Below are 13,822 nucleotides of genomic sequence, written 5' to 3' on the forward strand. Positions count from 1 at the left end.
GCCAGGGAGCTGACCCACAAGGTACAGCATGATCTCTTCTGTCTCGTGTGCTGCTTTCAGCAGTGGATTTTAGCAGAACTGCCTATTCTGCTCCCCACTCTGGTTCTGTTGAATCCTCTCACCCTCTGTACTTGTGGCCTGTACCCGTCCTTGTATGCATAAATAAATCTTAAAAAATAAAATAAAATGCAATTCTAGTAGTCACCATATTAATTAAGTGATCAAATTGAGCATTAGTGAGAGGAAGGCAAATGGCTGTTATATGCTTCTGATGTGTTGCAATATGAAGTGCACATCACCCCCTCTCAAGTGTTCTGGCCAAAGGTGTTTAAGCCTCTCGATCTTATTTTGTTAGGATGAAGAATAAATTTGGCAGTGAGGGGAGGAAGAAACCTAGAATAAATTCTAGAACAGCTTCAGAGAATTTGTTCAAGACTAAATCCTAAGAGACATGACAATGCAGGAAGATGCTGATTAGAAAATTAATAGCTGGTCCTCCCTGGTGGTACAGCAGGTTATAGTGCAGCACTGCAAGTGAACCGCAGCCACTTCAGTGTGAGTTCAGTCCCAGCTCTGGAAGTGGCCACATGGCGCAGCGGACCTCGCCTGTCTCACCTACTGCTCCCCTCAGCAGTGTACTTCGTCAGTCTGCCTGTTCTGCTCCCCACTGTCTCTGGTGAATCCTCTCACCGCCCCTGCACCTCTGGCCTGTATCCCAGTTCTGTATGCATAAATAAATAAATCTTTTAAAAAAATGAAAATTAATGACTATAGAGTAAATCTTGGAAATACTAAGAAATGCAAATAGAGAAGACTTATTACAGAACTATTGGTAATTTTCTCGGGTAACTGCAGTATTAAGAAGACAGCTCTTAATCTAAGAGCCATGCTGACATGTTCAAGAATAAACTATCATGATTTCCATAGGTTGATAGTACATGACATAAACATACAGTGAGAAAATAAGGCCAGATGTTAACAATGATTGATTCTAGATAGAGTACATGGATGTTCATTGTATTACCCTTTAAACTTTTCTGAATGATTAAAAAATTAAAATTGAAAAATTTTGGGAACCAATTCCCAAAAGGACAGTTTTTATTGCTTTTAGTTTCTAGTTTATCTTGAAATGTAAGCAGTGAGCTTTAATCACTGGTTATCTCTTGGAATCTATTACAAGTAAACTACTTTACCCCTCTCCCTGATTCTTCAATAGGTATATTCCCAGCATCTTAATACTTATTAAATCTATGTTTCTTTTCAGCAGTAATTTCTGATGCAGCTTAAGGGATAAATTCTCAATACAAATCCTCTAAAATAGCTTTGTTTTATTAGATTTTATATAGGGTAGACTATCTAAAATACAAATGGATGAGTGGCTATGGGAAGCTTTTCTTCCTTTTGTCTATTTGTGTTGCCTTTTTTTGGGGGGGGGAGCTTTTCTTAATTCATTACACCAATGGCATATCTCTCAATTCATTAGTAGTAACACTATGGATGAAGGTAGGATGAAGCTAATGTATACTGAGCATAGGCTACATACTAGATGTTCTGCTATAGATATCAAGCATCTGACATATATTGAATCTATCTGATCTTTACAATGGCATTAACTTAATCATCACCAGCAAATGGATACCATTCAATCTGTATACTAGCACTATTGAATAGAGACCATCACCAGTATTTCAAGCCTGCAGCCCAGAGGGGCTAAGCACTTTGCAAACAACCCACAGATAGGAAGGAGGTAGAATGGTCATAACCAATTATTATTTGTGCCACTGACAAGGGGATCTCTTACATTAGCAAGGTAGTTCTGTAAAATGGATTTCCTGAAGTTTAAGAAAGACTGAGTAGTTGGAAGTTATTTAAACATATTTGATATGAATTTTCTTATGCTTTTATAGGTATAAGCAAATTCTGATTCCCATGTCAACCAAATCGATGAACATTCTGCTAGTCTAATCAGAAGTGACAAGTGAAGAATTTCTTATTTTAACTAAATGATATTGTGACTTGTTCTGTTGGTTTTCAAATAATTTCTAGGCAAAGATAAACTTTTTAATCATTCAGACTAATACTTTTATAAAATAATATGTGATACCAAATTGCTATAAAAGATTCCACTCAACTTTTTTATGGTGGGTAAGCAACAATTTCATGTGATGGCAGTAGTCTCTAGACAAAGAGTTTGAATAGCACTTGTCTAAAGGCCTTCCTACAATCTTAAGTCAAAGGGTTCCTCACGTGCATTCATTCTCTGATATTGTCTAAGACGTCTACATGTCTACATGCCTTCCTACATTCCTTATATTCATATATATCCCAGCAGCAGGAACTCTGATGTGCAGAGCAAACACTAAGTTTAGGTTCTTCTCACATTCCTGAAATTATTTCTAATGAGTACAGACCCTCTGATGTTTATCATTTATCAGACTCTGTGCCATGAATAAAGACCTTCACACAATCCTTACATTTAAATGGATTCATATCAGTATAAATTGATGCTTGATAAGATCAAACAGAAATTTAAAGGCCTTTTCCTAATCTTTGCAAATTTGAGATTTCTCATTAATATGAATTTTCTGGTAGCAACTAAATTGTCAACACACAGGAAAGGTTTCTGCACATTCATATGGCTTCTCAAGATTAAGAATTCCTTGTGTTGGGGGATTACAATTGAGATTAAAAACAAATGTACAAAAAGATGTAAAAATAAAGTGTTATTAAAAAAAAAAAGAATTCCTTGTGTTGAGTAAGTTGTCCATGTACAGAAACAATGTTCTTTCACTTCTCTTCTGATAAAGTTTCACCAGTATCAGTCATCGCATTTGAGTAAGTTGTCCATATAAATGCTTTGCCACACTCTTTAAAGAGTTCATCATTATTGTGACTTCTCTCATGTTGAACAAGACCTGAGCCACAAGTGAACACATTCCCAAATTCCTTACATTGGTAAGGCTTCTCTTCAGTATGAAATCTCTGATGAACTTTAAGTTGACAGTCACTATCAAAGAACTTCCCACATTCTTTACATCCACAGGATTTCTCACCACAATGGACTCTCTCATGTTTAATGAGGCTTGAACCCCAACTAAAGGCCTTTCCACATTTCTTACATTTAAAAGGTTTCTCACCAGTGTGGATTTTCTGGTGTTGCACAAGGTGATAGCCATGACTGAAGGCCTTCCCACATTCTTTACATTCGTAGGATTTCTCACCAGTGTGGACTCTCTCATGCTTAACAAGACTTGAACCCCAACTAAAGGTCTTCCCACATTCTTTACATTCGTAGGATTTCTCACCAGTGTGGACTCTCTCATGCTTAACAAGACTTGAACCCCAACTAAAGGTCTTCCCACATTCTTTACATTCAAAAGGTTTTTCACCCATATGGATTTTCTGATGCTGAGTAAGGTGATAGGCACGACTAAAAGCCTTCTCGCATTCTTTACATTCATAGGGTTGCTCTCCAGTGTGGATTCTCTCATGCTGAACAAGACTTGAACCACAATTAAAGGCTTTTCCACAATCTTTACATTCATAGGGTTTCTCACCAGTATGAAATACCTGATGTTGAGTAAGCTGATGGCCACTACCAAAAGCCTTCCCACATTCATTACAGTCATAGGATTTCTCACCAGTATGGACTCTCTCATGCTTAACAAGACTTGAACCCCAACTAAAGGCCTTTCCACATTCTTTACATTCAAAAGGTTTTTCACCAGTATGGATTTTCTGATGCTGAGAAAGATGATAACCACGACTGAAGGCCTTCCCACATTCTTTACATTCATAGGGCTTCTCACCACTGTGAATTCGTTCATGTTGAGTAAGACTTGAGCCACAATTAAAGGTCTTCCCACATTCCTTACATTCGTAAGGTTTCTTGCCAGTATGAAATATCTGATGTCGAGTAAGTTGATAACCCCAGCAAAAAGCTTTCCCACATATCTTACATTCATAAGGCTTCTTTCCAGTATGGATTTTCTGATGCTGAGTAAGTTGATAGCCACGACTAAAGGCTTTCCCACACTCTTTACATGTATAGGGTTTCTCACCTGTATGTATTATCTCATGTTTAGCAAGGCTTGAGCTCCAAAAAAAGGCCTTCCCACATTCTTTACATTCATAAGATTTCACACCAATGTGGATTTTCTGATGTTGAGTAAGGTGATAGCCACGACTGAAGGCTTTTCCACATTCTTTACATTCATAGGGTTTCTCACCAGTGTGAATTCTCTCATGTTTAACAAGACTTGAACCCCAACTAAAGGTTTTCCCACATTCCTTACATTCATAGGGTTTCTCACCCGTGTGAAGTCTTTGGTGCACAGTAAGTTGATAGGCACTAAAAAATTCCTTCCCACATTCTTTACATTCAAAGTGTTTCTCAGCTGTATGAGTTCTCTCATGTTGAACAAGTTTATGACTACAAGCTTTGCCGCATTCCTTACAAACATAGGGCTTTTCTCTATTGTGAATTCTTTGACGTGCTGTAACAGATTTACTTCTTCTAAAAGGGGACATTTTTTCACAACTGATTATCATTTGACTGAAGTACCCCTCTTGATGTCCCTGAAGTCCCTCCAATTTGCTTTTGCACTTCCAATTGTTTTGGAAAATGGATGCCTCAAGGCCAAGGGTTTTGCTTCTTTCTTTTATCTCCCATTGGGAAAAATTTATTTCAAAAATGTCCTTTTCTGAAAATGTATATTTGGCCTCATATGTTGACTCCAAATCTGAAAGAAAATCATATACTTTATTTCCATTAGCACAAATCAAACAAAACCTTTGGCAGAAATAAAAACAAGTTGGAAATAATACCTATTAAAAGTGAGCTGGATTAGGAGAATGAATGAACTCACTCCCAATCATCAAGCCTTTGGCTTTTCAGTTTCTGTAATCTCAATGTTCTGATCTGACAATTTTCTAGAAGATTCTATAGAGATCACTTTAACAAGTCCTTTATCTTCCCATGAAGATGGTCCTTTATAGCAAAATGTGCCCTTCCATCAATCAACCTCTATGTGCCCAGATGTGCTGAACTTCTAGCTATATACTGGAATCTGAAAATCCCCAAACTCAAAACTAAAGCCATTAAGTATTTTTTTCTGAATAATTGGTATTGGGCTATATAACAAATAAAACTCTGTGGTTAAAGCAGGTATTAAGTTCCAAGGCTCTGCTGGAGTTCAAACAAGAAGTGAAACAAAACCAACTTTTAAAGTTAACTAAAAAAAAAAAGTGAAACAAAATTAACTAAAGCTAATTAAACCAACCTTTGGTGTGGTATATATACAATTATATTCTTTATTGTTCTTTTATTCCAAGTGTCTACCACAAATTAAAAATTATGGTAGGTGAGAAACGGAAAATATGACCTATAATCGCATATATAAAGTAAAAAAAGACAGGGTACAGATGATACAGATGTTGCAATCAACAGAAATCATTAAACAATTATGTATGACAGAATCTGGAAGAAATTATGGACAATGTACACAGATAGGAAATTTCAGCAGAGAAATGGAAACTCTCAAATTGGATCAAATGGAAATTCTACAACTAGAAAACCTAAACTGAAACACAAAGAGAAAAAATACTGAAAACAAAAACACACACACAAACAGAGTGTAAAATCTTGCAGGAAAAGAAAGGGCAATAATGTGTACTTTTTAAATTTATTACAAGCCTAGAACAGTTGGTTAAATTTGCAAAATATATCATATTAATATTGATAAAGATCAGAGAATGAGAGAACAAAAAGAACAGGGGTCACATAGGAAGGAAAATGATTTTGTTTTTCAGTCAGTTAGGTTTCACCTCTTCAGAGCAAGTAGAGCACAGTGGCTAGGAGCACAGAAGGACAGCCAGAATCCCCAGGCTCAACTGCAGCCACACCTCACTGGCTGTGCAACTGTGGGAAATCACCTAACTATGTGCCTTAGCACTCTCCTTTAAATACCCCGCATGAAGACAGCACTTACCTCACAGGATGGTTGTGAAGGTCAATTAATGTATTTGCTCTGCTTAGACCAGAAACTGATCACAGTACAGTATTAACTAATAATACTATCACTTCTGCTGTTACTTCACTAAGAGGAAAATGAGGAGTTTCATGAAACATTTTTAGGATTTAACTCAATGTAAAATGTAAATTTCAAATTGTAACTTCAAATTTGCTGTAAAGTTCATTTGATATGAAATGAATTCTGTTCATGCATCCAACCAACCAACCACCATGTAAAGTGTAGAGGCTCTTTTAAAAGTGGACTGTCGGCCCTCCCTGGTGGCGCAGCGGGTTAAAGCACAGCACTGAGAATCTAAAGCCGCTTCTGCATGAGTTCAATTCCCGCCTGCCCTGGAGGTGACCACATGGTGTGGCAGACCTCTCCTGACCCGCTTGCTGCTCCCCTCAGCAGTGTACTTCGTCGATCTGCCTGTTCTGTTCCCCACTCTGTCTCTGGTGAAGCCTCTCACCGCCCCTGAGCCTCTGGCCTGTACCCCAGTTCTGTATGCACAAATAAATAAACCTTTAAAAAATAAATAAATGTAAAAGTCTGAGTGGAGGCTTTTCCCACTATCCAAAAGAAGAATGATCCTAGTTTTAGGACCTGGTAATGATTTTACCATTCATTTCTATGAAAAATATTTGAGCACCCACAGAAACCGCCCCCCCTCCCAAGACTAACCACCCAAATCATACCAAATAGGAATTCATATGCCAGGATGCTATTTTTAGCTGTACTCCCTGAAAGTGGCCCAAGAAATAACAAAGCAATTCTTTCTTGGGGTATGGGAGTAGTGGGGATGTGTGAGAGAGAGTGGGGAGCAGAACAAATTTAGTGAGATACACTGCTGTGGGAAGCAGCAGATAAGACAGGAAAGGTCTGCTGTGCCATATGTGGGAATTAACTGACATATGGCAGCTTGAACTTAAGTCGTCTTCACAGCGATAGTGCTGAGACTTAACCCCTAGGCCACCAGGGAGGCCAAAGCAATTCTCTCTTAATGTGAATTAAAAATCCCCTGAGGATCTTGTGTAAAAGCAGACTGTTTTGGAGGTCTGGGGCAAAACCTGACATAGTGCACTTCTAAGACGCCCCCCAAAGAAACTGATACTAGATATCTGTGTAATACTTAACAATAATTTAAAAATTTCAAAAACCAATATAAGTCAAATCATGGCTTTTGATCACTGAGAAAACTATCAACATTCCTCCCTCAAACCAACAAAACCACTTTCCATCTAGGTCCTGTCATCTCCCTCTCTAATTTCTGGCTTTCTATGGTTCCTGAAGCAAGAACCACACTTTGAATAGCAAGGACACCAACCATATGCTAAACACTATGAAATCTGGCTTCTGTGACAATGCTTATGAAATAAATGCCCCATGATGCCAATCCAGCTCCTGAATCATTAAAGAAAAGGCAATTGCAGGAAGGGCTGGAGAAGTCAACCCTATGAGGGAACAGAAGATCAAAGTACTTGCTGAACCCACTTCTAAGCCAACAAATATCAAAACACTCCTGTGAGAACGGGGAGAAGAAATACACCAATTTTCTTCAAAGATGACCCTGTAACGCCCAGTGGAGAAAGGAAATTCTAAATTACTTCAGAGGAGAGCCCTTACCTAGTGAGACCAAGTTACTATAGTTCTCCAACATCACATCCATGTATAGGTCCCGCTGAGCAGGCGCCAGACATTCCCACTCCTCTTGCGAGAAGTTGATGGCCACATCCCTGAATGTCACCAACCCCTAAAACCAAAGCCACACATTACTTATGAAAACAAAGTCATTAAAGAACTTAAGAAAATACTTCCACAAGGAGCAAAAGAGGATTATGAAGGATAAATAGCAAGAGGAAAATACAATAATCAAGTAGGCAAGAAGCCTGTGATAAGTGTAGTAAAAAGGAAGGAAATGGGTGTGACTAGTAAAGAGACTAGTACAGATTATATCTGTTCCAGAATAATCCTGTCAACAGCAGAAAATCATTTCCTTGCTACTCTGAGGTAATGCTGGTATCCAGACTGTTTGTAATATATAAAATAATCCTAGTTTCTCTTCTACTAAATAAAAAAAGAGTGAGGGAATGAGGATGAGTCTACAATCATATAAACTGCTATGTGACTGTCTCACAAATTCTTTATAAAGGTAAAAGCTACACCATCTTTTCCCTTTAAGTCTAAGGGAAAAAAATACATGAAAACTTTTTTCCAAATTTGAGAAAAATTATTTCTATTAAAGATTGTTATAACTCAAGTAAATCATCCTGTTAAGATTACATCGTAAGTATTTTTTTGATAATGCTTTTTTTAATCACAGGTAATTCCGTTTACCATATGACTATATTAAATTGAAAACTACACTGTATTTATACATTTGGATTTTTTTATCTAGGAATATATTATCATACTAGTACTTAAGAATCTGATACACTTCTTGCTATCATCAACCACTCCTCACTGAACACCTTCCTTGTTCCCAAATTACATGATACTGACAATGTATCATACAAGACACAAATCACTCCAGACTGGCACCGCCCTGTCAATGACAAAACATATTTTGACACTAATGTTCCTCCCTTAGGGCATCTCTGGCAAGAACCATTCAATTTCCCATCTGATCTTCAAGGCATAAAATTGCACATAACTGGGCCCTCCCTGGTGGCGCAGTGGGTTAAAGCACAGCACTGAAAAGCCAAAGCCACTTCCTCATGAGTTCAATTCCCGCCTGCCCCGGAGGAGATCCACATGGTGTGGCAGACCTCTCCTGGCCCACCCGCTGCTCCCCTCAGCAGTGTACTTCGTAGATCTGCCTGTTCTGCTCCCCACTCTGTCTCTGGTGAAGCCTCTCGCCGCCCCTGCACCTCTGGCCTGTACCCCAGTTCTGTATGCATAAATAAATGAATCTTTAAAAAAAAAAATTGCACATAACTGAGATTGAGACCAAGCAATCCTAAATTCCACCTGATCTCTGGGAAAACAGGACATTTGAAGTTCCAAACTTTCCTGTAAGGTCCAATGAGACATTCATTACTAACTCATCACCCCTCAGGCTTGGTGTGGGAGTGAGAAATTCTGATAAGTAAAATGCTGGCATCCTGGCAAAAGGAAAGTAGGGACAACCCAAGACAGCCTGCCACAGGTGATAAGGCACAGCTGAACAGCCCAGGATGCACAAGTGAGACTCTTGTCCTGAGTGACACCAGCTGTCTGAGGCCAGGGTATCCTGACTGGCTTCTTTCCTTGCTGTCTGCCAGTCAGCAGCTTAGCCTGAAGGAGCAACTGTTGTTTGTGAAGTGTCTGCTATCTTTATTTTCTCCTCTCCCTGCTTCTCTTCTATGACTTCTGTTTATGCTTTTGATAGAAGGTTTTCCTGAATGTACAGATTTTCCCTCAGTACAAAGTATAATTTAGTAAATGTTTTCCAAAATGTATATAGGGTGCTGTTTACTATATAATTTTTCCTTGAGTTATTTTTTTGATGGAAGTTCAATATTTTTATCCTCCCTTCCCTGCTCAATCCTTTCCCTTATGTCACTCTTGATATAACACTAAGCACTCTTGATATGACATTGAATAATGTTTTCATAAGTATGATGACAGATTAGAAAAAGTAAGACACTGGGTTATTTGGCACCACCCTTCACTGGAAAAGAAGGAACTGAGAAGAGGGTTTAGGGACAGGATTCTGTTGGGAGAGAGAGTTTTAAGATAATTAAAGAAAAAATTCAAATGACCTATAAATAACACTATTTTAAGAAGAACCAACTTACCTCAGCCATGGTATTAGAATTGCAAGGACCCATTAATATTCCATGGGGTTCTTCTACTGAAAAGCCAGAGCTGTGGAGGGAAAAAGAAGTTTTAGACCAGGTGTATGTAAGTGATTCTTTCCTGACTTAAGCTAACAGAGGCTTTTATCTCTTCCATTCCTGTTTTTCCACCAGATCTCCCACACCATTAACAGAATCTAAACTTTCACCCCAAGCCTCAAGGACCTCTGGCAGGTAGGTTTCTGACAGAGCCTGATTCTGGTGATAGGGCCCTGAGATTGAATTACTCAGTCCTGTTCAGATCATATCCTACTCTCTCCATTCCCATTTCTCAGGACTGAGAAGGAGTCCCAGGGCTTAAGCTAGAATATTCTTCATGGGCTCAGAACTGAAGAATGCTGGTCAAGACATAAAAACAGACAAGATGTACAAAATATTGTTCAAGTAATTTCCTGAGCCTCAAAAGCTAACCTCTTAATATTTAGAACATTATTCATGAAATAAAATGCCATGAAGTTAACTAATGCTAAGATGGGAGCAATAATAAATATATACTATCAATTAAAAGTCTTTATAGGATATATACAGTATGAATACATTTGCAAATTACAAATATATGTCAATACAAAATGACTGACCATCAAGTATCAACACATTAAAAACATTTTTGGAAAGTTATACATTTTTATATAACATTCATCTTCTTACTATGACCATAATGTTCCTTTTGTTTAGGTATTCTGCAGTTATAATTTACCCAAATTGTGTAACCTTTTCCATGTATTATACTACCTCTGTATTTGCTCATGTCCTGCCTAGAAAAAAAATGGCCTAAATTCCCCAAGAGATATCATAGGTATATTGATGAAGTCTTGATCCTACTTCTCATTTTTTAATGATGCATATAACATATTTCATATAATAGCTGTGGCATATGGTTTTATTTTAGTTTCAGTTATACAATGATATTTCTATATATTGCAAATGATCATTACAGTAATTCTATCCAACATAGTTTCTTAACAACTTAGACACCACTATGTGTCAAGACATCTCAGGTCAAGGTAAGCAAAGATCCTCATGAGCAAAAGACAAAAATAACTATATATATAAAAGAAACAAACACGCGTGAGGTAGGTTTCTAACCACACAACCACCTCCTTGGGGCCAGGGTCCTCCTTAGAGATGTGGCAGCATGAAGCATGGGGAAAAGGATTCATGAGACACTGCAGCACAGACAGACAGACTTAACTTAAAAAAGAAAAAAAAAAAACACAAGACAAACAAGACGTTTTATAGGTCCAGGTAGGCCTTCATCCATACATAATCAAATGGAAATTAGAGGAAGGATGGAATCTATTTCTGAGTTGACAGCATTTCCTGGGGAAAGAGATCTTACTGCAGTGATTCTGAAAAAGGTAGCTGGCCCCCTAGAAGCGCCCCTTCTAGGAAACCTACCCCTAGAATTTCCCCATCATGAAGGAGAAGCCTGTTACCAGGACACTCACAGATGCAAAACTTATCCCAACACTAAACCTGCGCCTTCTTGTTTGAAACATACACCCTAGGGTTTAACACGGGGCTTTTACCTTGCCGTCATTTTAACTTTGACAGGCCCTTGGAGACTCTGAATGGAAGCCCAGAACACACAGTCAAAGCAAAACCTCAATGCCACGCACCCCAACACCCATCTCACATTCCCAATCACACATGCGGTCACGAAGACACTGTCATGCCTCCTGTCACACACCATCCTTCTCAGCTCGATGCTGTGGACATGACGCGCCCTGTCTTCGACCCGAGACTCCCACCACCAGTGTCTCCAGGTGTCACCTCCGCCCTCCACTGTCGGCTCTGCTTCGTCTGTGCTGAAGTCCACCAAGCCCCCCCAGCCTCACCCGGCGCCGATTATTTCCTTAGGACACCAGCTCACGGTGCAGCGACCTATACCCTTGAGAACACCGGAAAGGCACCCAGTGACCGAAGACAGTTTGGACCCAGGGGCTTATGGGAAATAAGCGCCGGAAACTCCGCAAAGGCGAGGCGCTCCGCCCGCCCAGAGATAGTCTTGGCCCAGAGCCTTCTGGGAAATGTAGTCCACAGCAGGCAAGGACGCGAAAGCTGAGAAGTCCACGTTTCAGAACGCTCCCCTCAAGTATCTTGGCTTCACTGGGCGCTTTTCCAGAAACTGACCCGGGAAAAGTAGTCTTTGCTGGTAACTCCTGGTCTGTGAGTTCCAGACTGCCTCTGGATTGAAAAGCAGTGCGGTGTTGTCTAGCGAGGCATGTGCTAGTTTCACTATTTGTCTACCAAACCACTATTTTTGCTTGGGAAAGTGTAACTGTTAATGCTAGTGAGTGAGCCCACGGTTCGCAATCTACAATATAGAATAGTGTTATTACATCTTCTTGCATAAACTTTAAGATGCATAACAAGATTTTTCCCATCTAAAATGGTATAAATAGATAAACAGTTGGTACAGTGTAAAGCAAGGTAATAACATTCTTTTTCTATTATAATTTCAAAAGAATGTCCTAACCCTAAAAAAAAAAAAAAAAAGCCTTGTTTTTCCTGATCTTTTTGTTTGTTTCACCTCCAAAAGTTTCTTATTTTCACCCCAGCTGGCTTTATCACGGTCAAAAGTTCTTAAAACACTTTCTTTTCCTACTCAGTGGCACTGCATTCATTGCAATAACAAACAAACCTTGAAGCAAAACATTTGCATCAAAAGGATGGATATTGGATGGCACCTATAGAGTGGGTAGTAAACAGCAGTGAATATTACTAAAACTAACAAATATGATGAGCAAAGAGTCATGGAAATATATGTACACAATACCATTCATTTTTTGTACGTAAGTGGTCATATTGAAAAATGATTTATTTGGTAAATAAAATTTAGGAATATGGTACCTTAAAAGAGAAGGATGAAGAGGTAAATTTGCAAAAGAAGGCTCTCCCTGGTGGCACAACTGGTTAAGGAGTAGTGCTCTCGAGTTGGCTGCAGCCACTCGAGGAAGAGTTCAATCCCCAGCCAGCGTAGTGACCCACATGGCACTGCAGACCTCTTCTGTCTCGCCAGTTGCAATGTACTTTCTCAATCTGCGTGTTCTGCTCCCCACTGTCTCTGGTGAATCCTCTCACCACCCTTGCACCTCTGGTCTGTACCTCTGTTCTGTATGCACAAATAAATAAATCTTTTTTAAAAGTTTGCAAAGGAATTTAAAAGTTATTTCACCTATTCTATTCTATTCTTAAACAACATTATATTTATATTTACACAAATGTGTAATCTCATTTTTTAATATATTCTCTGTTAGTTATATTTTGTGACAAAGTGCTTTATATAGAATTGAAGGCAACTATGTACGTGATTGTATGAACATGGAGAAAGAACAATACATAAAAGCAGATTTAAAAACAATTTTTCTATACAAGAAGACTGTGGGACTTGTGAAGGTGTTTGCAGAGAAGAAACAAATTAAGCAATATTTAAAAGTGCATATTAAAAGTTTAAAATACATACACATTTCTCTTCATTACATTCACGTAGGTTAGGAGGTGATCAATAGAATACTAGAATCATTTCATTAGGTATTTTCATTATATATTTTTATGTCCTGCTTGAATTTCTGACAGTTCATTTTGTCTGATAGCAGTGTGACCATGCTTTTTCTTTTGGACCATCTGCATGAAGTTTTTCCTATACCTTCAGGCTATGTGTGCAGACAGCATATAGTTGGATCTTTATTTGAAAATTCTGTCTTCAACATCTATGTCTTTTGATTGTGGGTTTCATTCATTTACATCTAAAATAAGTATTATAGGGTGTGGCTCACTATTTTCCATCAGTTTTCTGTTTGTCTTTTCGCCCTTTTGTCCCTCTTTTCCTATTTGCTGTCTTTTTGTGTGTGGGGGGGGGTTTGGTTTTTTTATAGTGCCCTGTTTTGATCCTGTTCACACCTTTTTTTGTGTATCTTCTGTAGTTATTTTCTGTGTGTTTGCCAAGTGCTGACATAAAGCATGTTATAG

General features: G+C 38.6%; 1 protein-coding gene across 1 annotated transcript in view; it reads right to left on the bottom strand.

Annotated features, from left to right (window-relative positions):
* The window catches only part of LOC101627069 (zinc finger protein 45), a 33,718-nt gene extending 21,950 nt beyond the window's left edge, over nt 1-11,768 (bottom strand). Inside the window, exons 1-4 of the mRNA XM_012733651.1 lie at nt 11,689-11,768; nt 9,791-9,860; nt 7,638-7,764; nt 2,673-4,742 (exon numbers count right to left, since the gene is read on the bottom strand). Coding sequence (XP_012589105.1) covers nt 2,788-4,742; nt 7,638-7,764; nt 9,791-9,823 — 2,115 coding nt within the window. The 5' untranslated portion in view covers nt 9,824-9,860; nt 11,689-11,768 and the 3' untranslated portion in view covers nt 2,673-2,787. Of the gene's footprint in view, nt 4,743-7,637; nt 7,765-9,790; nt 9,861-11,688 lie in introns of the transcript that reaches the window.
* Nucleotides 11,769-13,822: the final 2,054 nt, after the last annotated feature.

The sequence above is a fragment of the Condylura cristata genome, unplaced genomic scaffold, assembly GCF_000260355.1.
Source record: "Condylura cristata isolate star-nosed mole 26May11 unplaced genomic scaffold, ConCri1.0 scaffold00041, whole genome shotgun sequence".
NCBI classification, from domain to species: Eukaryota; Metazoa; Chordata; class Mammalia; order Eulipotyphla; family Talpidae; genus Condylura; species Condylura cristata.